Source organism: Capsella rubella, unplaced genomic scaffold (genome assembly GCF_000375325.1).
Source record: "Capsella rubella cultivar Monte Gargano unplaced genomic scaffold, Caprub1_0 scaffold_2, whole genome shotgun sequence".
Lineage (NCBI taxonomy): Eukaryota > Viridiplantae > Streptophyta > Magnoliopsida > Brassicales > Brassicaceae > Capsella > Capsella rubella.
In genome coordinates, this window is record NW_006238922.1 from 9191639 (window position 1) to 9216002 (window position 24364).

A 24364-nucleotide genomic window follows, 5' to 3' on the forward strand; every position below is an offset into this window, starting at 1 on the left:
AGGTCCAACATCTTGTGTTGATATTGCTAGTGAAAGCGAAAGACAGAGAAGATCAAGTCTCTTATAAGAGGATCTGTTAATTCTGCAGCCTCTCAGATTTTTGCATTTTCTATTTATGATAATTTTCTTTACAGAATTTAGATATTTTCATCAACTGTCCCTTTCTTCAAAAACAGTTTATCATATTTCCTGAAAAAAATGAATATTTTAAAAAAAAAAACTCACAAGTAGAAGCTTAATGCGTGGCTAAAACTGAAGAATACTTTGGATTTAGTGAATTAAGAGCATTAAAAGAACTTAGAATATGTATTTTATGACTGATTCATAAGTCATAAAACTTTGCCACTGAGAAATTAATGAGGATGTTTCTAATACTGGAGTGTAATGAAGACTGAGTTTGATGCTCCTCCTCTTGCATGTCCTTTGTTTTGGACCACACTCTTTCAGTCTTTTGTCTTAACATTGAAAGGTGAGGCGTATCTACTATCTACTCACTATAAATCCATCCAATTTAAGTTTCAAATCTTGGTAAGATCCTACATATAAGCCATTGTGTAGTCCTTTTCTGCCTTTTACCGTTTTGTGTTTTGGGACTTCATTTTTGGTTTGGCGATTTTCAGGCAAACATAACCAAAAAAAGATGTCAGGTCCATAATAATGACTTGTGTAACTTAGTTTCTTTACCTCTAAGTCTAGTTTGGTTCCTTCCTTGGATACCAACATTATCTCTATGGAGCTGGTAGTGGTAGAGTAAAATCAAATGTTTACATTTTGTTAACATGCTCATGCCTTCCAAGATTTACTTCCTTTTTGTTTCGGTTGCTTAGAAAAGAAAGTGAAGTTTAAAAAAAGAACCAACACATAACAAGATGTTGCAAATCCTACTTGTGGGATAGTTTTTGTCTTTTAGAGAGAAATAAAGGAAACATGATCAGGTTGTGAAAAAGACCCAAATCTTCTTTCCTATGGAAGCATCACCTTGGCGCTCTGTTGCTTCTCCTTCTCCTTCGTTCTCCTCTTCGATCATGCTGAAATTCTCATCATCATCTTCACCATGCTCTCTTATTTCACTGATGCCTCCTGTTTCTAACTGTGCATCTTCGACTGCCCTCTTTCCGGTGTTGTTATCCTTGAACCCAGTCTCTGCTTCAACCTGTATCAAAACTTATGGTTCAGAATAAAGATATCTTATGATTGACATGCTCACATGTTCCACTCAGATAGAAAGAGAGAACATCTGGACATGCTGGAAAAGTAAGAAAGAAAGAACACCCAATTTGATGTTTCAGAAAATCATACCCTAACAATCTCCTCATATGTTACCGCTTCCACTAATACTTCAGCTTTGCCACTTTCTCTAATCTCACCTTGTGGTAGAGTAAGAGTATCCTTTGGACTTGCCACTGTTCTGATATCACCATTGACACTTTCTTGTTTTTCTGTGGCACCTGTTGATGCTTGTGCTTTATCTTCTTCTGTTCCTACACTGAAAGGATTTTCCATACAAATATTAGTTTCACACGTATTGATTTCATTGCAACTCATTTTCCCAGTTTAAAAGTAGGAACTTACTTTCTATGTCTCCTAAGATGATATCGGCTTTGCCCAGGCGGTTGAGAGACTGGAACGGCTATTTGTCTCTTCTTCCTACGTCCACCAGTTGCGACACTATCTACACCCTCATCGCTATCACCAGCTGTGTGTTCACTTTCTGTGATTCTAGATGCATGTTCGCGTTGTCGCTTTCTTGGAGTTTCTACATCAGATGGTTTTAAATCTTTAGAAGCAGCTTTTGTTGCTTGCGATCTTCCTCTAACAGACTTACCCCTACCTCTACCACGTCTAGGTTTTTCACTCTGTATTTCTGATTGCAGGGAAACTTCAGGACCTTCTTGTATTCTACTATCTGTAAAACTCTGTTCAGTAGCAGATGGTTCGTGATCATCGCCTGACACTGTATCCAGATTATCATCACGTTGCGAGGATTTTGGAAGCTTCACTGTTATACCCAGATCAGTGACTTTATCTGTCTTCCCAATCGGTGATATACTTAACAGCTTTGAAGCAATTTTCCCAATAAAAGATGTTTTCCTGCTAATTTCTGCGCTGGGAGAAATGTTTAAAGCTTCGTCTGCTTTTAATTTCCGTTTCCCAAAAAGTTTGTCCCCATCTTTAACATCAGGAAGTTGAAGATCGGACATAACAAAATTTTCGGCTATTTCTCCGCAGGAACTGCAGCTCTTAAGTTTTTCCAGAAATACTAGGAAACGCTCCCTTGTACTGATGAATTCTGCTCGTTGCTCCTTCAACGAGCTTCTAAGTACATCTAGCTCAGTGATGTCCTTATGCATCTCAACTTCTTGTTCTTTCAACAGCTTCTTTTGGATAGAAATTTCGTCTCTTTCCTTCTCCAGAGCAAGCTTCTCGTATTGCACTTCTTCAATCTCCCTCTGAGCCTGCTTCTTTGTGTAATTAATGTTTTCAAGCTCTTCTTGGCTTCTCTTCTCATACGTTCTCGCCCTCTCATTAAAATCTCTCTCACCCTCTTCTTCTTGCCTTTGCAACTCCATGTCAAGATTCCTTTTTTGCTTCTCAAGATCTTCAACCAACTGATTGGTCTTATTTTTGGCATTTTCATGCAAAGCTAGTTTCTTAATCTCCATGTCTGCTTCAAATGATTCTTTCTGCATCTTGACACCATCCAACTCCCTCCTCAAATCATCCCTTGATGTCATCTCTTCTCTATTTAACCTATCCTTCTCTGATATTTGCAACCTTCTCAATTTCTCTTTTTCTTCGAAAACTTCTTTTTGCTCTCTAGCTATGTCAGCCTTCTTTTCATCCAAAACTTCCCACTCTTTCTCAAATCTTTCCTTATCTTGTTTCAGTTCTTCACGTTCCTTTAAGAGCAACTTCTCCTCTTGCTCAACTCTATCTAACTGCTGTTTCAGTTCAGACTGCAGCCTCAGAAACTCAAGTCTCTCTTCCTTTGTAATCCTGAGACTTTCATTTTCTTCTAGAATCCTTGACTCCTGCTTTGTTGTCTCAGCTCCGATCTCTTCAATCTCATCTTTTAGTTTACGCAAACATTCTTTATCTTCGAGCAATCGTTGATTTTCCAAATGCAGCTTTTTCCCTTCGGCTTTAAAAGATTTTTCATTTTCCTTCACAGTTTTTAGCCTTGCTTCAAGATCCTTATCTTTCACCTTCAGTCTTTCCTCCATTTTCTCCAAAGCTGCCTCTCTCTTCGCCAACTTCTCTTCTTTTTGGTTGATCTCAACTTGCAGTTGCTCAATATCAGCTTTCTTTCCCTCAAGTTCTTCGTCAAGGGATCTCCTCATCTGTTCAAGCTCCATTTCAAACTCCTGTCTTCTAGAATCTAAAACAGTCTTCTGATCATCAAGGAGCTTCCCAATCTCCATCTGTTAAATTTCATCAGTGTCATTTCTCTTTGAAGCACAGTATTTTGGCAATTAACAGACAGAAACGAAAGAAAAAATAATAACCTGGAATATATTAAGTTCTGTAAGTTGTTCCAAACAATTATTAATTTCGGTAGCATCACCCCAAGAAATGTCACCGTAACTTTAAAATATTCCTCTTAGTTACATTACCCCAAGTTCTGTATACAAATTCTGATTTTGTAGCTAATAGAGGTGGGTGGGAATGTGTGTGTAATACAATATCAAAACACAAAGACACGTCTACCTTTTAATTTTTCTATTCATTTACTGAAGATTTACAATGACCAAGAAAGAAAAGGCGGTATATATTTAACAAATAGAGAAAAGAAGTTTTAGACAAGTTGAGGCTGACCTGCTCCCTCACAATAAGCTTCTCCTCAAATTCATGGAGTTCCTTCTCTTTGATATCAACTTTAGCCTTCACGGCTTCAAAATCCTAAAACAGAAACCAATTGCTATATAAGCAAAAATGTACAGGAAGCAGAAAAAATTTTGCAACTAGTAAACTCACTTTTTCCTTCTTAGAAATGTCATTTAGCAAAGTGTTTATAGATTCTTCTCTCTCCGTTAATTCTGACTTAGCAATATCTGTCTTTTGCTGCATCTCTTCAAGGAGCTTCTCTTTCTTCTTGATAGTTCTTTCATTTTCCATAATTCTTTCTTCTCTATGGTTAAGGCTTCTTTTAGCTTCAGACAACCTATTTTCTTCTAGTGTTAACTTCTTCTCCCAATCCTGTAGGTCTTCTCTTTGCTTGTAAAACACTGCCTCATGAGCTTCTCGTCTAAGAAACATAAGCAAAAGAGAACAATGTGAGGTCAAATCTCCATACCAACAAACAAGAAACAAAACTGATGAGTAATAAAAAGTGATTTTTTTTCATACTCTGTAACTAGAGAAAGATGCTCCCTTTGGTGCACCTTTTCACGAGTCTCTACCTCCTTAAGTTTCCTTTCTAACTCAGAACTTTTTCTATTAATCACTGAAAGCTTTTCTTCAGCAATAGCCCTCTCTCTATCCACCTCTAAAGTTTTTTCCTTCATACCCATAACCAAAGCATCTGCTTCAGCTAACTTTGCCTCAGAAGTAGACTTCACCTCAGAATGTTCTTGTTGCCAATATTTCAAATCCTTCTCAAGCTAAAATACACAAACAGCAGAAACGTCTAATAAGCATCAAACACAAACAAAACCCACAACAGAACAGCCTGAATTGAGAAATAAGATACCTCAGCAACAAATTGCTTCTCGGCGTTCAAAGACTTCCTAAGATTCTCTTCTCTTTTGTCAGCTTCGTTTAAAGCAATCAAATGTGACGTCCTTTCACGTTTGAGAATCTCCGTAACTTCATCAAATGCTTGTTGAAGTTCTTCATTTGTCGAAGTCCACTTCTTTTTCTCAATTAGCAAAAGCCCCATATTATGTTGGTAATCAAACAGCTGACAAAAAAAAAAACAATACTTTCTCAATTCAAAGTTCCAAACCCAATATAGAACACTCCATACAGCAAAAAAAAAAAAAAAAAAAAAAAAAAATCCAAACTTTATGTACCTCTTTTTCAAGCTTTAAGATCTTCTCTATAAGCGCATCACGATCTTTTCTCTCCAGTGAAGCTTCATCAAGCAAACCAACCTCTTTGAACTTTCGCCAGTCATCATCCTCTCTTAGGAGCCCCCTTGGCGGAGACGGCGTCATGATTTCGTCGGAAAAAGCTATCGCCTTTCCTTTCCGGTCAGTCTCCGGCCACCGATTCCTTTGTGGAGTGAACATTTCCTTTCAAACCCTAAAGACCCAGATGCATCAATTGAAGAGGGGAAGATGACAGAGCCCCAATTTCACACCTTTCTAGAAATTGAAGAAGCAAATTGTTCAAATTTGAAATCTTTCTGACAACACTCCGTCGTGAAAGCAGTTAGTAAAACAGTTACAAGAAGAGACTTCTCTCCTCCGCTCTGAAACTTCACACTCTGTACTAAATCGTCACTTTTCAACCCCAAAGTCTCTTCGGTGCTTCCACTTGCAAGTTGCAAACTATGTGAAACAAACGTTAGCTCGTGTAAATATTTATTGGGCCTATGTGGGCTTTAATATTTCATTATCCACTTAGGATAATTTCTTAATCAACTGGCCCAATTTTTCTCTACCGAGGCTAAAGTTTTGTATGTTTTTCGAAAACAACTCTATAGTTTTTGATGGTATTTTCTGTAACGTTAGGTTATGGAAACACAAGCATTATGGTTTTTGGGTTTTGGCCATGTAATTTTGTAAAAAGTTTAAAATTGTAAATAATTTTTGGAAGTTGATGATTTTGTTGGACAATGATCAGTTAGTTGTTTCTGCTTTTTTTTTTATTATTCGATTTGGCTTTTCAACAAAACATTGTAAAAATATATATTTTCAATGTCACACTCACACAAACCTACTATCTGATAGGGGTCCATTGAAATGATGAACACACAACCACTACTCTACTATATATTGTCTTAGTAGTACTGTGCAATGGTGACTTTTCTTATTTATCAGATAACAACTTTATAAAACTTACCCCAAATTCCTCTTACCTTTGCTTGTATAAATATACCTTATCGTTTTTTATAGTTTACAGAAAATTATAGATTCAGTAACTTTCTCGTTTACAAAAAAAAAAAAATGTATTCAGTAACTTTCTCGTTTACTCTGGATTGTTTGGTCCCTTTTTGCATTTATGTAATGTCAATATCATAAATAAAATTTAGTTGGTGTAGAAATCAAAATAGGAAAAAGTCGGCAAATCCTTAGATTGAGAGACAGTGAAGCTTTTGCAAAATGACAATTTCCTTATTTCTATCGAAAAGACAGGCCTCAAGACATTTTTAGACTTACCAAATAATGTCTTTAACGTTTTTAATCTTTTTCTCTTTACAAAATTACATATCCTTTTATATATATATATATATATATATATATATTATTTGGGTGAGTTTATCTGATTTTCTCTATTAAAAAGGACATTATAACTTGTTTTGTATATAAAATTAGTCTTCTTCATTTGTTTATATTACACCATATTGCTATTTATTTTTGGTACAATAATAATGCATTCTAGAATATCTCTGAGTTGTGTGTGACGTGCCGTTGCAGCTACTGGTTGGCTAATCCCAAAGTCAAAGCAATTATTTAACCATCCATCATTGTAATCAACGACCGATTTGTTCTATTTGATTTTAAAAAATACTAATTCTAGTAATCAATGTACATAACAGTCATTACTCTATTCAGTAACAATACAAACCAAAATTTCAATAATAATTAATCAAGATTGTCAATATCTTTACTCTTTAGTAAATCAACATATTCACCAATACAATCGTCAAAATTATAAGAAAAATATAATAAAATGTATTAACACCCAAATTGTAGAAATCTATATTCTCTATTCTTTAATTGTTTTCCCTTACTGAAATATATTAAAGAGACCAAAAAAGAAAAAAAAAAGCTAGACAAAGGTATGTTACCACACAAATGAAACACGTGTCATCATCAATGGTGCAACGGGTTCGGTCCGGAGGGAACACGGCGTTTCTCCACCCCGTAACGAGGGTCGATCTCATCACCGTCGTATTGCTCTTCGGAACGATGGTGATGATCATGGCGGCGATTGATGAAAGGCGTGAAGTCGTATCTTTGGGAGAGAGCTTTTCTGCTGACGACTAATCTAATGGTGTGGGAACGTTGATGCTGTTGCTTCGACATTGAAGAGGGCTCCTCCGTCGAAGCGTTTAGATAAAGGCGGCGGGAGTTGAGGGAGTACAAGTGGTGGAGAAGGAGGAAGAAGAGAGAGAGCCATAGAACTACGAAGAGAATCTGAGAGAACTTCAAAGCCATGGAAGATAATGAAGGGAGTTTAAGCATATGGGTGTGTTAATCAATGAGAAAGAATAGGCCAAAAAAAATAAGATATTGTCTTTTTGTGTTTATGTATGATTTTGGAAAGAAGTAAACTAATGAAAAAGCTTTGTAGGACGGTTTGGAAGATAGTATATGGTAATAAGAGCTCAGCTATATTTATATATATATATATATACACTTTTATTATATATGGTTGACAAAATGTAAAGCTTAAGAGATGTGAGAGGCAGTGGGATTTTGTCTTTTCAACGTTGGATGCTTTTATCATATGACATATGTGTTTGTGCTCTATTTTCTTTTAAAAAGTTTTCGTTAAATTTTTGTGTGTAAACAAGTTTTGAGCAAAAGTATGTTCGGGTTTTATCTAGTGGTGGCTGGCCTTTCTTAACTTTGGCGGTAGTCTTCTTCTGTTTCTGTCTTCTAGGTTAATGGTCACATGACCGCTTTTTAACACTCACAAGAACGAGTTCGAATCTAAATCAAAATTGGAAATGATAGAGAAGTTTTACGATATCACTAAGTTATCAAATTTTAGTATAAGATTTATTAGTTTCATAATCTATGTTTATTTTACTTAGAGAATCGGAAAACGTTGGTAACTCTATTATTATGTCTTCTTTTTTTTCTAATTTCAATAGGTTTGACATTATTTTTTGGCCTTTTAAAATATATTTGTTGGCAATTTTTTTTTGTTTTTTTGCAATTTAGTATGTCTCTTTAAAATATTATATTAACATTCATCAAAAATAAACACATTCTTTAAAGATGTAAACCAAAAATATATATTAATAAACATTAATAATGAAAGAGCTAGATGACTAGATCATCAGAAGGAATATAATCTTGATGATATTAATACCTACATAAACAAAATCTATAGATATCAATTATTATTAATTATTATCAATTTATTTTGAAAAGCAAAACCATAATTATGGATTATTAAAGGAAGTAAAACTAATGCATCGAGGTTTCTTAGAATTCAAGGAATGAAAAAAAAAAGAGGCATGATTTCAACTTAGCAATTATGAAAAAAATCTTCTGAATAATGAAATCTTTTCATTACAAAGTTTTGTAATCGATGGTGGTATTGTATTTGCAGCAGAGGATTGCAATAATTCATATCGTATTTGTAGGTCTAATTATAGTCAGACGTGTGAACAGAGTATGATTATAGAGTTATCGAACATTTTTGCCTTTACATGTGCTATGAAAAATATATTAGATATTGCGTCGTGGACTTTTAATGATACCACGTTCCACATTTAAACTTTTCTTTGATATTTTTCTGATAATAACGTTTTTTTTTTTCCCTTCCATTAACGGTTGACTTTCATTTATTCAATGTGTTTGACAATTTTGTCTATTTTGTCTTGTCGCACGTTAACGTTATATATCATATAAAGTTTTCATAAATTATTTGTTAATTTTCTTATATGAAATCGATGGCAATTACAAATCTTACAAAAAGATATACATTAAAAAGAAGGATTATACAACGTACGTATCTTTTAGAAATGATGTACAAACTCGGTAGTTACCCCGTAATACACATGGATTTTGGTTATTGGAAAATAAATATTTGGTTATGGGACGAGATTTGGAATATAATGACAAAAATATTCATAATCTCTAACAAAAATACTTCAGAATGTTTTGATTAAAAAAACATGTGAAAAATCAGATAATACATATCATTTAAAGTGTCTGTTGCTGCACATTCATGTTTTTAAATAGACTTTACCTTTTGTATATCATTTTGTTTTTCTTTTCGACATAAGAAAGGAATTTGATTTTTTTTATAACGTGGATTGTGAATCTCTCATAGTGAAGAAAAAAATATGATGAGATTGTAAAATTTGATTAAAGGTCTTCTTCCAATGCAAGAAAGAGGTCTCGTGAGTGGATGTTAGAACTGGTGGGTATTGTGCAATTCCAAGCCAGCCTTTTTAACTGTTTACATCTTCTCTTGCACTAATGTTGAGTGCTCCTAATATGATTGCAGTACTGGTAAAAAGAACATCAAATTATTTTCTTGTATTCAATAGTTCAGTACTGTCATTATTCCTTAAAAAAACAAATGCAAACAATATTTAATATCTATGTTATTGAAGTCAAATGCCATGAACTTTCACATGAAAAATGTTCAACTCAATTAGCTGTCTACAGAAATATGTATTTTTTTTTATTAAAGATATGAATTTGTATTAAATATATATGTTTATAATATTTCTTTAATATATTGTGAAGTAAAAGAAAGAAGAAATATCTAAACTTCACATTGCGATCAAAACATTGCTAGGAATTCAAATGCTAAAGTATGATTATACATGTTACTAATATACTAAATGTGTACAATTGTAAAACTGATGAACACATAACACATAACAAACCAGTGTATCTCCCAATAGTCTAATTGACTTTAAACCACCGCTAAACAAAAGTTTATTCCATTTTCGATGTTGTGGAAAAGATATAGCGATATCTAATGGTGAATATGAAGTCTTCTTTTCGATAAAACTTTTAGATGTTTACTCATGATCTCTCATTTTTTTTTGTCAACAATTTTTATGAAAACAGACTCAAACGAGTTAAGATTGTAGGATGTTATTTACATATTTATTCATGATCGTTCACATTCATTTCCTTAATTACTTCAAGGTATATAAAACACAATGTATCAAAGTAAAAAAGATAATGCTAAAAGAGTCCAAAATTGAAATACATCAAACTTGAAGACAGATAACACGACAGTAAAAACAAATTAAACGTATAGTTTTTCCACAGAACTTTTAAGTTTTGTCATAGAAAAATTAATAAAACTATGATGTTAAGTGTGTATTTAAGATGGAAATTTTCATCATGAGTTTGTTACCAATTTTTCCGGTTGGGTAATAGTAAGTTTGAGAGTGTTTGACAGACAAATGGTAGCGGTTCTTAAGTAGACAATAAGACCGAGATGGTGGGATTGGTAGAGTGGCGGTGACTGTGGTCGAACTCACATTAGTTTACCTTTCTTTGCTCAAAACAAAACCTAAACAGATCGGTTAACAAGGCACTAATCCTAAAATAAGAAAAGAAAAATGTCAATATAGGTATTAAATATGCATTAAGAACAAATTGTTAAGGATTTAACATGGTGGATATTATTATGAAACTGTACGTCAGATACACAAGCAGGTGATATGGAATCAATGAATTGTCTTCTTTTTTTTTTCTTTTCTTTTTTTTTTACGTGTTGAGGTCATCATATTGCTTCAATATGTTTGTGTTGTGTAACTTGTAAGAGTTAAAGGCAATAAAATTAGACAAGGCTCCGTACGAGCCTGCAGTGCAAGTCTATGTAATCTAGAAGCAGCTACATTTTGCCAAAAGATCTATCTCTCGACATCCATATCTCATTCTTATTTTATTTTCTTTCCCAAAAAAATAAATCAATAACAGTAGCTTTACGTTTTGTTCTCTACATCTCTTTAGTTTATTGCCTATCAAAATAAAAAATGCAAATAAAACTAAATTTTGTTCCTCAAATTTTCAATAGTGTGCCCGTCATGATAATGTAAATTATCATTAATTGTATCCAGAAATATTTGATATAAAAGTCACTTTTTTCTTCGCACATATTGATCATTTCGGAAATATCCGACTAATTCTGACAAATCATGTATATGTATATAAAATTTTGAAACGAAATATCTTTTAACTGAGACTTCAATTCTGTGTCTAAAAGAAAAATCTAGTCTGGTCCCAATCTCCCAAGTTTACTGTAAAGAAAGAGTAAAAAGGTAAAAAACACTAGTTTGAAGTTTAAACCCATTGAAAAATCCATTTGTAGTAATAGTTCATATAAGAGATTTATAAGTCTTTAATTTTGAGCAAGGAGTTGATTGTTAAAAATAGTTCTAGTTGTAGGTTCCATTTGTGGTAATAATCTTATTTATATGAGTTTTTTAAGCAAATAAAAAATACAAGTCCAAAGAATTATCCAAAATCTGATTGGACATAGCTCGAAAAACCCATGCTTGGGGTCTGCAAAACCGATCGACTCTACTATATATGTTCTTTCTTTCTCTTTTTGAACAGACATGGCAGATGCACCAAAAAAAAAAAACAGGCATGGTAAATTCTTAGGACACTATTACACAATGTAGCCTCCTACTTTTTTTTATATCCTTCTTTATTTCCTCTATTCTGCACCATATTTTTAAAGGCTTAATAAAGTTGAGAGTGAGGTTTACTAGCTCCTTTAACGTACATTTGTGTTTCTTCCTCTGCTTCATTCTTGTCAGGTCTTAGTAGATTTCCTACTCAGCTTCCTCTACAAAACATATGGTTTCAGAGGTTATATAGATACACCCATGATCAAGATTAGGTGCTCCTGAGAGAAAGTGTAAGCAAGAAGTCCCAGAGATTACATTACTTTACAGGTTAGTATCCTCCTGTTATTCGTAGCTAGATCTGAGAAAAGTCTCTTCTGTTTCTCTCCTCGAATATATAAAATTCTAAAGTTGAACTTGAAATATAAGTAAATAACCTCAAAACATATGTTTCTTCTTTTATGCTAGTAAAGACTAAACAAAGAAGATCTATGGACAATTTTTCAATATATGTGTACAAATTTTTACAGTCAACACATGTCATATTTTCTTCAGTTGTTAAATGTTACAATATATTGGCTTCAAAAGTTTTGACATACGCAAAATATTATTAGAACAAGAGTAATTGCACAAGAAAAGAAAAACAAAACAAGGTTAAGAGAGGACCTAAACCGAAGAATGACCAAGGTTACTTACTCCAATATTATTTCTCGTGGTATCTTAAATTCTTAATTTCTTATATATGAATCAGTTTCTCACAGTACACATTACATGGCAATAGTTAGGGGTCGTTATTAAAAATGCTTTATGGTGTGATTTATTTAGGGATGTTCTGTTTTCTAGGTTATGGTTTTGTAAGTTTTGATAAAAAAAATCCAAATCATATAGAAATACACATTTGATTTGGTATATACTCGGTTAGAAGCAACTTGGTCTGGTTTGGTATTAATTAGTAGAAAGGAAGTTTGCAATAGAAATATATAAAGATTTAATTAACTAAAAGAATGATTTTAATTAAAATGTTATAGATTTACAGTATGCTTAGATCTACTTTTGGTATTACTTTAGATATACGCTTTTTCCAAAATAAGAGTTACAGTATACGGTTTAAATTAGTCTTTTTCACTAAAATCGGTTTAGTGTTAGTTTGGTTTGGTTCAATTTCCGGCTATGACTTTTTTATTTACTACTGTAAAAATATCTATCCATCCTCTTCAAGTCGGTAAATGTTCATGATTTGTTGGGCCTACGGGCTACGGACCCATATTGTATTTCATTTGGTTTAGTTAGTAGGCATGTAACTTTGCGAGTAACGGATGATCCATTGTTCCTCTTTTTTTTGTTTACACATCAATCCATTGTCATTTTAGACGATGATCCTTTGTTATTTTGGTTTGGTTTGACATATGCTTTGGCAAATCAGTAGATGCGTGGAGTTTTTTTGCCATGCAATCAGGGAGAAATCAAGGAATCTCGTTAATTTTTTATATCTTAAAGTTTATACATTGCTTCCTTAGCAAAAAAAGGAATATATAGATTGGTCTTCCCATATAGAAACAAAGCTGATGGATGCTTACATTACACTGCTAAGATACGTCGATAGTGTTTGGTTTTTGAATTTCGTTTGAAAGTGTTTTATTTTCGAAGAAATAACCTTCACTGGACGTATGTCTGGACCCAAGTCAAGAAAGTACAAGAAAGACAATGATTGAGAGTTTGGCAGAAAAATCGACATAATGGAAGTTGGAGTGTTCAGTCCTAAACCAATGTTTTTTCTATATGTATACTGAAATAGTTTATCAAAGAAGGATTAATCCGAATCCAGTCTGTCACGAACAATTAACTTACTTCAATTCTGACCCGAATTAAACGATTATTCGTTTAAGTTTCCTAGTCCAACTTGCTGGCCAGCCATAACGTTTATGAAGAAATCACGCAGATGTATAATCTCTACCACTTAAGTAGTTTAAGAACACTAGCCTATAGTTAAGGCTCAGACATAATTATGTGACTTATGTCTGACTAACGATTGTGCCATTACAATCTTTATAAAAGTTTGTTTTGTGTGCTTATATATGTCTTTGAAATTTATCAACACTAACATATGTATGTAAAAGCAATTATTAGAACTAACTACATAAAACAACCAACAACAGAAATTAATGCTAGACAATTGGAAACTTGCTAGAAATTAATTAAAACCGGAAAAAAAAATAGAACTTATAGATATCCATATCAATCAAGCAGTATCCAAAGCCTCAAACAAATTAGGCACACCAAACTATCTAGATCTAGTTCATACACACAAATGACTACATTTATATATATATGTGATAGATTTGTCTCAGTGAGGCTTTTATGTTAATGCATAGAACATAAACTTCAAATACCTCAGAAGGATGAAGCCTCATGATCATCAGTAGCAGAGATAATCATATAGAGAAAAAGATGAAATAGGGTTCGTCTCCTCATCTACTGATGCTATTGAAGCTGTGTTGTGTTCACTTGGTGCCACAACTCCTGGAATTAGCAAACATTAATAAAGACTGCATTAATTAGCTAGGGTTTTAAATTAACACATTGTTGTTACCTGCTATACAATGAAGTCGTACCTCTTATTGAGCTAAGATTTGTGTTAGATTCCTCGGAGTCTCCAAAGATGGAAGAGGAGCTAGATTCACTGGTTAGTCCAAGAAACTTCTCTATGATGCTCACAGAATCCATTTGATACTCTACCATGTTCACATTAGTACTCCATTCTTGCTCTTGATTTTTCCCATCTAGTACTTGTGCACCATTGCTTATCTTGATCTCTCTTGTTGCTTGTTGAGGATCTGAAATTGTTTCCGAGGTGTCAACTAGTCCTGATAATCTCATCTTCATCTTTGTTATGGTTCTCTCTCTGGCTCGTTTTCTAGCTCTCTCTCTCAACTCCTTCATCTTACAAGAGCTCTCCATCGTCTTTGTCCTTCTCTTTGAAACTTTCACTTTAAGAATCTCATCCTTTGCCTTTTCATTAGCCTGGGAATGTTCATCATCTTCACCTCCTTCCGATGCAGCAACACTTTCTTTAAGTTGTTTGATTGAAGCCTTTGATTTGGAGAAAAGCCATTCGATCGTCTTGCTGGCTTTGTCGAAACCCAACATGTCTTGAAGATCGAAAAACCTGCGAGCAATCTGAAGAGACAGCCTCATCCTCCGGTCTCTAGGACCTTGAGCCGTGCAGATCTTACTATGCCTGTCCCTTTTCTTAGCCATTCTTCTCTCTGAAACCTTTTCTGATGAGGTAGTGTCCTCCTCAACGCACTTGTCATTATGCTTCTTTTTCTCAAGCTTCTTGCAAACTTTTCTTGGAGATTCAACAACATTTGCTGCTGCGTCTTGCTCCTGAAACAAGAATTGGCTTAACAAGAAAGATTCATCAGCATTTTCAAGAAAATCTGGAGAAAAAGAAAAAGAAGGAGAAGGGAAGTGATGGTTGGAACTAGGGCTTTGAATGTGGGTAGTGAAAGGAGGAAGTATGGTTGTTTGACGAGGACTGAAGGTATCAAAGAGGACATAGCCATTGGTGTCTAGAGAAGGAAACATTAGATTGAAGAGAGAAACAGGTAAGAAAACAGAATCTTCTTTTTCCTATCTTCGCTTAAGCCATTTGGTGTGTGTGCTATAAAGGTTGATAGCTAGAGGAAGATGGAAAAAATATATTATAGAAAATATAAAGCAATATATATACATATATACAGTATATATCATACATGTAATAATACATTGTATAAGTCTCTATCACCTCCGTAAATATATTTCCAATACTATTTATATAGAATTATGGAGAGATGGTATTTAATATGGAATGGTTTGGTCGTTACTAATATGGATTAGTTCCTCTGGTTGAGGTTACCCTACCTTCTGCTTCAAAAGGTTGTCCACAACAAAAGGAGGGATAAACTTACAATGTTCACTATTACTAATTAAAGTATTCAAATTGAATCAATTTCTATTTTATCATCTTTAAGTAATTTTGGTATATATGTAATAGGGTTTATGATATAATTATTGATATATATATATACACATTTGACGCAGCTCAGGGAAAAGATTAGAAGTTTAGTTTGGGAGGCCTAATCGACTTTGTTCTAATTACTACTTCATTACATAATCAAAAGTTAGGATGTATACTTAAGACCGGAGAATAGGCCAATCTTTCATCAAAGCTAAGTAAACTAATTATAGTACTATTGAAATTTCAAGTTAGTCTAGCTAGAAGGCTCATCATATGAGCAATTCTGTGTTCTTCTTAACTGCCACATATGTACTATACAGGGTAGTTGATGATGCATTATGTAATAAAAAAGTGCTTTAATTTATTGAACGAATGAAAAAGAAAGGGCTTAGTATAAGTGTGGTGTGGTGTGGGATAAGGTTAAGCTGAAGGTGTGGGAGTGATAGTGATTAAGGGTAATGAAAAAAGTGGTGATATATAGCTAAGAGAAGAAAAGTGGGAAGAGAAAACGAAAGGGACCAAGTCTAAGGCCTATTTGTTTATCCCTTCACGTGGGCGTTGCTTTGTTGTTTGATAGCAACCCCATCTTCTTCATTTTCTTGCTTCTGCTTTATTGGAAGATAATATTGGCATCTTCATAATTTTGGCATCTTCATCTTATATAAAGATGGAATATATATATTTTTTTTTATTCGTTTCTTAGATATTTGGAGACATACAGTGTTTAGTAGAAGAATTATAAAAACTTCATCTCATACTGGGATTTCGAAGGAAGAAAAACAAAATTGTAGAACTGGTCCACGATCGAACTAATTATATTTCATCTTTTAGGTTATGTGTTACAATAATTTGGTATAAACCAATTTGCATACCTTAAAGAGATCGAGATCGATGTTCTTTTGAGTACTTCATTTAATTTGGTTAATGATGAATATGCATATGAGTTACTTTGGGAGGTAACAATGCAAGTGACTTGATTCTTGAATATAATTTTTGTTAGGACTTAGATTCCAGTTTCGATGTTAGAAAAAAGATTTCAATTAGAAAATTAAACGACATATAATTTAATTGTAATTCACGCTCAATTATTCATAATATCGATGATGCGTGATCGGCTGAATCACCAGTCGACATGCATATTTATTAATTTGTTTCTTTTTTTTTGTCGACATTTATTAATTTGTTTCTTAAGATTTCTGTATACAAAAATTCTAAATCGAACCTATAGACTATAGTTTTCTTGATGCTTCATGTATGGAAGAAAAAGAAGAAGGAGATGTGATTGGTGGAGAGAAAATATAGGTAGGGAGTTAGGGCTAGGACTTAGAAGAGACAGACACAAACTGAGCCTACGAAATTTATAGACTTCTATTTTATTAATACCTACCCCTCTCTCATTGCTTTTCCTTTGACCACTTCTCATCCCCATAGATGTCCACGTTTCATTTCATCATACAAAACTATATATGTTACAGAAATAATTTGCTAATTAACATTTTTGAAGCTTTTTGAATATGTTGAAATAACTTTAGTATTTTCTTGAAGATTTGGTATTTTTTTCATTCTTCTTTCATAGATTTAGCATATAGTTGACAACTTGACATAAACTTTATTTGTGTTATAACATTTGTACTTCAAATGTCACTTGGACTAAAAGATGGAGAAAGATTTTTGTATGGAAAATATCTCGTCCCACCTATTTAGTTTATATATGATTAACATAGCTTTAATAAAATGGTGATCAACTAATCATACATTTGGTTTTCTGTTTGATAATTTTAAGGAATAAGGAAAGCATATATTCGATTTTTTTATGTTTTTTTTTTTTTGTGATGGGCAAAAGTTGCAAAGTAGCTTTAGCTTAGACCACAATGTTTTTATTGTATCATCAGTTTGCATCACTATAAATTGAGAAAGAAAGTCCCCTAAGGGATGAGTTTCACAAATACAATCATATATGCATTTGTGGATATAAGAATGATAAAATTGTAAGAGTCAGGTATATACAATATTGGACTTTCAGTTACCAAAAGTTATCATTAAAACCTACTTTTATTTTCTATAATTTATGTTACTCTATTATTGTAATTTATAGTTCCTCGTTTTTTATTGAACCGCTTAAGGCACCTAGCTACATATGTTTTTTTCGTTTTAAAACATATATACTAGAGACTAAATTATATTCCAATAACTATAATTCTTATGCACGTATGCTTAAAGGAATATTATTTGAAAGAGTTAAACTCGATCCTGAAGAGAAAATATAGCTGACTGTAGAGAAATATGTGCACATTACATAGTCCTATGTCCTCTCTGTTTTTTGCCTCATTAAATTTTTTTTCCTCATTTGAATTTGCTTAGATGATACTTTAGTTTTAACTGTAGGAAATTTTGAAAGCCCACAAAGGTCATTGTCAAAGTAAAAGTGAAGGAAAATGAGCTCAAAGTTTGTCATCTCAGGAGCTAATGATGATGAATCCCTTTCTATGTGAATCTTATAACATGCCTATCATGTTATAACACATATATAGCCCTCCACCATGTTAATAATTATGGGTTAGGTAGAAATTTCTGATATGATCAGTCAACAATAACATATTAACATGTATATATGTATTATATGAGTTTGAACATTTGTGATGATATATTGACCACATTATTTCAAACAAGTAAATTACATGTTTTGAGCTATCAATCAAATAAAATTTAATTAACGAAGTTAATGTAAACCGTATAGTAAAAGTTATAGAAATTGTCGTAACATTGGCCACGAAAACTACTTTTCAAGAATATAATGTCAAATTAACATATCACAAGACTACAAGAGTACTCCAGAGCCCATACAATAGCATGCATTTATTATGTGAGCACTGGACAAACTACATATTCACCGTTTGAACACAAAAAAAAAAAACACATTCACCGATTAGATTTGCGGTAAAAGTCCTCCTTTGTTCATGCATGTGTGGGACAAACGTCACTTTCTAATACATTATTAATTTGTCAACAAAAATACTATTTATTTACCAAATAATTTGATTTACATACTGGTTGTTCCTTATGTGTGTGTAGATTTTCATATTTATGAGCTCATTTTTGTTAGCGTCTATATAAAATCCTCTTTATAGCAAAAAATACATTTTTCTTTTGCAAATCTTAGGTTAAGATACTTTCTAAGATCGTTTCATTAGAGATGATCTAAGACGCTATAAAATATAGAGTTATATTTAACCCACACATAACTTTATAAAACTAAAAACAAATATTAAGATTTATAGAGTGATAACTAAATCCCCATCATCTGCATCGATCAACCAACAGCACTGACCGCATAAGGATTGCTTTTTAACGGAATTGATCAACAAAGAAGTTAATCATTGCCGCTGGAGCAAACCAGCTCTCTCCAATATCTTTTGAGAAGTTTTACAACACATGCAATTCCCCTTCATAATGTGTACACCATGTTGTTTTCATCAATAATGTAATTAAGAGAGCTAAGTCTTTTCAATAAGTGAAACAAAAGATAGGTCATTCATCATAGTTGCATACACCAAAAAAACATCATGTTCAAGCCTTTTGACTCATTTCATCAAACGGTAGCAGCAAGAACCTTCCCGAAATGATATATTCTCGGGACTGTAAGAACATGATCCAACCACTCAACTTTCCCCCAAATTTATTTCGCTGCAAGGGATGGGCTGAGGATCCCAAGTTTGTGTCAATGTGTCAAACACCTCACAAGAATGCTTTAAGTATTTAGAATCACCATCGTTGTAGCATCCTGCTAAATATATCTTTTGATCAAGTACGCTAGCAGTATATGACTGTAGCTTCACCCGCAAGCTTGGACCCTGCCGCCACGTGTGAGACCAACAATCCATAATCCAGACACTAGAGGAGTTCATTGGGTTGGAGTCGCCAATGTCGTAAATATTTGAACCAACGGCCACCAGACTCATAGAAGACGCAGGATGATAATTCAGGATTGGAACTAAAACCAAAACATACCCTCTTAACATATTTTTCTTACTAGAGTCATTGGTTAGGGTTTGATCAGGTTTCCGACAGAGCCTGAACCAGCTAGGGTTCTTAGATGGATAGAACTGTAAATTAAAGGCACATAGATACAAGTCTCGGTGCGGCCTAGGAGCGATCGAAAGCTCTTGGAGACAAGGGAGAGAGTTGGATAGTACAATCTTGAGACACGTGCAATGCAGCTCAATAGCAAATCATAAGGAAGTGACGGATTTGTTATAGATTTTGACGTCGGCGATGGCTTCTTCTTCTTCGTAGACATTGATGGAATGTGAACGAGACAAAAACGTTTTTGTGTGTTGACGGCAAAAAAAAATACACGAAGTTTAGGGCCACAGGTTTATTCTTATACGTTGAAATATGGGCTGAGCCTTCGTAGTGGAGGCTTTTAGTTTTATAACTGGAAACAATGGTTGTTAAGAAATAAATGGGCTTTTCGACAGATGTTAATTTTTCTATCTTTCAATATGTAAAAATTCAAAAATATGTTATTAGGGGATTACAATTTTCTGAGGTGAAAGAAACAGGGTTTTTTTTTTTCCGACAATGGTAGAGCCATAGTCCCTATATATGTATAATTGTCTACTTATAATCAGTGCTTTAAAAGAAGTAAATATGTTATTTTTGCCTGCGAATTACTTTATTAATAACCTGGTTCAAGAACTAAAGAAAAAAAGAAGGCATGGACCGAAGCAATGATGCAAATGCATGTGGAACGAGGCTTCGGATTGAAGCAACGGCGAAGTCTTGAGTATGTATATGAAATGTACGATCTGTTTCTCACACAGTCACACGCAGAAAACACACACTTTGTCAATTTATATAATTTACTAAGTCGCAGTCACATGTATATGCACATGTACATGCAACTTCATTATAAGCATGCATGTTAACAGTTACATTCGATCGTGTGGTACCAAAACAAATCAAAGTGACTGAAAATTTCTTGATGTTCCTTTTTCCCATGGACCTCTATGTCCATTTTTTTGGGTCCATAGTTCCATCTTCATATATGTCACGGTAGGTTTGCTATTCTGGAAGGCTGAATCACCACAAATATATCTGTCCTAGAACATGAGCACTAATATGTAAATGACATGTGATTCTCGACTTATTAGTAACTGATTTGGATCGAAAGCAATAATTTATATATGTATAGAGGGAAATGGGGTTGTAATGATAACGAGAGTGACAATGATGATTATTCCTTCTCCTGGTGTGGTGTGATAGACATTTTTGCTATTTTAGTATACATTTTCATTTAGAGACGAAAGCACAGTAGATAGTAAGATTCAGTTTCACTTTCGACTCCACTTCATTCTTTTTATGCATGCTTCTATGTAACTTCTATAATTGTAATACAAGGTTAGTTATTTTTATATATTAATACATTAGTTTCCCGGTCAACTTGAAAGTGTCGATACTAAATTATAAATTCACCTGTTTTTAATATTCTCTCTATATATATATCTCATGGTTAGAAACATGAAAAAAAAAATGTATTAAGTTCTTATGTAGTATGATGGTGTAAGAAAAAAAAAATTAATTGATTATTTATACCATCACAGTGGACTTGATCCTTAATTTTTTTATATAAGTGATAGCAATTTAGTTGTAGTTTCAAGGTTGATGGGGAAATTAATCTTTCGATTGTTTCATAATTATCAAAGCAGAGCGTAGAAATAACTAAAACTAATTTATTAATCAACTGTGTTTAAACACAACTTGAATAGGATGCTAATGACAAGGTTAATTAACCATGATTGATTAAGAAACCATTATTACCTATTTTCATATATATATAATTTTGTCTCCTTTAGTTCTTCGTATAAAATTAGTTGGTCGCATAAAAGTCTCCAGTGTCACCACTGCTTTGTCAAAATGATAGCAGATAGACAGTTTGAAGTGGTTAACGACCCAAAAGAAAGAAGACAAATTTCTTACCTTGGGGATACATATAAGGGGAGAATGTTTTGTGGGATATCTCTTTGACTATCCCCAAAACATAATTTAGAACATGTTAATTATGCATTATGAAGACGCACCTTTTTTAGACCAGACATACAAAACTCATAATGTTTTATCTATGACTAAAACCGCATAAGTTTCTTGCACTTTGCTTTGTTTCTTCCTTGTTCTCCACTAAGACTTATTCTTCAAATCTTAATTATATTATTGTCCTCTCTACCAAGAAGATAATAGACCGGTAAGATTACGATTATAGTGCTGTAAGATATCGATACGTGAGCCATTCATTGATTTCACCAATCAAAAATTATAGTAGTAGAATTCTTGTTCTAATTCAACTAGGACGTGTGTATTTACAATTTATTTGAAATATATTTAAAATGTCTTTTTTTTTTGGACAAAATATTTAAAATGTCTAAAAAGGTAAAATAGTACAGTATACATTACACAAAGTCATAATACAATATATCTACAAACACATGCGTATAATGATTGCAGATATGTTAATGATCACATACGTTTTCCAATATGCTTCGAAACATTTGTCATCGTTACACATTTCCGTTTATATAGATTACGATAGTTTGATGAGCAAATGATATTAGGCTTCTAATAATATCAATATGGAAATAATTTTTTATTTTTTTATTTTTTAACAAGAGTATGTTTAGTTGACACAATCTGCATTTATAAATTATATACACATGACACATGACACATGAGACCTAACTAAACGTAATCGTAAGGTAAAAGTGACGCAATATTTTTGAGAAAAAATCGTCGATTAGTGGTGATTGATGTGCATATATGGTTTGTGGTAGTGCAACGATTATTTGTCATTTGAATATGTTAATCAATAATGTTCCTTGTATAATACTATCATTTGCATATAAAATATGGATGTCTTAAGAAGAAAAAAAAAAAACATAAATGGACTCTTGAGAAGGTACGAAAGAAGAAAAAGAATAGGGGACCAATAGACCCATGCGTGTGAGTAGATACTGACCCTTTGTTCATTTTTTTTTTCTTAGTGGAAGAAAACTAACTGATGCACCGAAAAAAACAAGTAAAAGTGAATAAGTCACACCATATCTATCAATGGTTCATGTTTGAGAATGTTATAGAGTCTCCCAACAAACACGTCGAATCAAGTAACAAGTCAAGTACCTATGTTAAACCATCTGATTCAGAACAGACTCCTCCTTTACTAGACTCGAATAATCAGGTGAGTTGCCAACGTGTTTAACATACATGTACTGATACACGATTACCATTCCCACTTATTCGGAGACGTACGTAAAGTAAAAAAAAACAAAATTCACATAGACTTAAAAAGACACACAAAACATTTTTTCAAACTTAAACGGCACAATTAAACCAAGTCGTCTTGCTCCAGTGATAAAAGGAAGTAATTCCCACCACCTAAGTTCAAGTATCATTGGCCACAGAAGTTCGAAATTTAACATGGTATCCTTCGACCCCAGAAAATTAGTGTTTAGACCTACAAAACCTTTGAAATCACTCTTGAGTTATCAAAAAAAAAAAAGTACAATAACACCATTTTTATTTTTAAACTACAGATCAAATCGAATTTTGGTCAACAAAAAAAAATTATATATTGAATATGAGTTGTATCTACATAAGTTAATAACAAATTATACCAATTATTATAAGTCTCGTTAATAGATTTCTCTATCATATTATATACCTCTATGCACACCATGCACGACTTAATTAATAAGGGAAAAATACGTATACGGTACTCGGAAACCCACTAGATGATAAAGAAATTACATCTTTTTTTTTTTTTTTTTTTGGGCAAAGAAATTACATCTTTTATATAAAGGGATCCAAACTGTAAATAATATTATTATTGTGTAAAACGAAACAAAAGGCACCAAAATGTTTATACCAAATTGGTAAAAACTGGAGCCTCTGTAAAATGGAATTGTGAAAGTAAGACACAGTTATAAAAGTGTGATTTTTTTTTTTTTTTTTTGGGGGTCAGTAAGCAAAAAGAAAAAATTATGTTGTGTCTTATGATTTGGCCTCTTTTTTACTTTTGTTAACCAAACTTCTTACAAAGACTGCGTTTTTGTCCGCACTTTGCCGGTCAACCTCTTTATTTACTTTGCTTTTGTAGCCTCTTTTATGATTTTTGCTTTTTTTTTCCAGAAATACATATGGTTTTGCTATTTTATTGTATATCTTAAACCATGTTATACTATTTAAATGAATCAAAATTGCTAGATATAGAGGATTAAATTTTTTATAAGAAATTATTTTTATGTTTAAGTACTCATTACCTCACTAAATTTTAATTAACCTAAATAATCCATTTTGATAAATCTCCACAACTAAATGTACTTAACCTTGGATCAACATATAAATGGATAATAAGAGTTCATTTTTATTAACGTTTGCCCTTTTTTTTTTTTGGGTCAAATCATTAACGTTTGACTGTGAACATTAATGTATTCATACTTTGTTCTTTTTAATCACAACTTTCAATAATAATTCTTAGGACCTCGATAATAAATTCCTAGTTCACCTTGATAAATTGTCTTTGCTATGTGATTTTTTTAGCTTTATCCTATATTTTCTATAGTTTTATGACAACTATGAGCCAATTCAGGGAATATACAGTTTACAACAAAAACGCTGTGATTTATGAAGGCGGTTTGGTAGAAAAGAATAGTAGTATCTAGTATAAAGTGTAGTCAATGAAAAAGTATAATTTCTCTAAGACTATATAGTACTATGGGGAGAGAGGAGTTGAAGAAAGTAGAAGCAACGGAAGAAGAATGTGATTGGGAAATTGTGCGTGCGTCTTTGAAAAAGTGACTTGAAACATATACCATCATTCCTCCTTTTCTCACTTGTTTTCCCAAATTCTTTGCCTTATGTGTCATCTT

The 24364-nt window shown here is 32.9% G+C and overlaps 3 protein-coding genes and 1 pseudogene across 4 annotated transcripts; all 4 read right to left on the reverse strand.

The window, feature by feature from the left end:
- Nucleotides 1-761: 761 nt before the first annotated feature.
- LOC17896177 (protein CROWDED NUCLEI 3) lies at nt 762-5478 on the reverse strand. The gene is made up of 8 exons (XM_006300606.2): nt 5013-5478; nt 4691-4900; nt 4348-4601; nt 3976-4246; nt 3817-3900; nt 1573-3422; nt 1300-1486; nt 762-1153 (listed from the first exon to the last, which is right to left on the reverse strand). The coding sequence occupies exons 1-8, from the start codon at nt 5229-5231 to the stop codon at nt 932-934; spliced, it is 3297 nt and encodes a 1098-aa protein (XP_006300668.1). The 5' UTR covers nt 5232-5478; the 3' UTR covers nt 762-931.
- Nucleotides 5479-6719: 1241 nt separating this feature from the next.
- LOC17895966 (CLAVATA3/ESR (CLE)-related protein 12) lies at nt 6720-7453 on the reverse strand. Its single transcript, XM_006301202.2, has one exon. It carries the CDS (start codon nt 7350-7352, stop codon nt 6981-6983), a length of 372 nt encoding a protein of 123 aa, XP_006301264.1. The 5' UTR covers nt 7353-7453; the 3' UTR covers nt 6720-6980.
- A 6311-nt stretch (nt 7454-13764) lies between these two features.
- LOC17896626 (transcription factor TCP12) lies at nt 13765-15076 on the reverse strand. Of its 2 annotated transcripts, none has more exons than XM_006302353.2 (2): nt 14059-15076; nt 13765-13966 (listed from the first exon to the last, which is right to left on the reverse strand). In XM_006302353.2, the coding sequence occupies exons 1-2, from the start codon at nt 15032-15034 to the stop codon at nt 13863-13865; spliced, it is 1080 nt and encodes a 359-aa protein (XP_006302415.2). In that variant the 5' UTR covers nt 15035-15076; the 3' UTR covers nt 13765-13862. The 2 variants fall into 2 exon arrangements, with proteins under 2 accessions (XP_006302415.2, XP_023644064.1); XM_023788296.1 differs by having other exon boundaries at nt 13859-13966; nt 14037-15076.
- Nucleotides 15077-19105: 4029 nt separating this feature from the next.
- LOC17894014 lies at nt 19106-19743 on the reverse strand (annotated as a pseudogene).
- Between the last annotated feature and the right edge of the window lie 4621 nt (nt 19744-24364).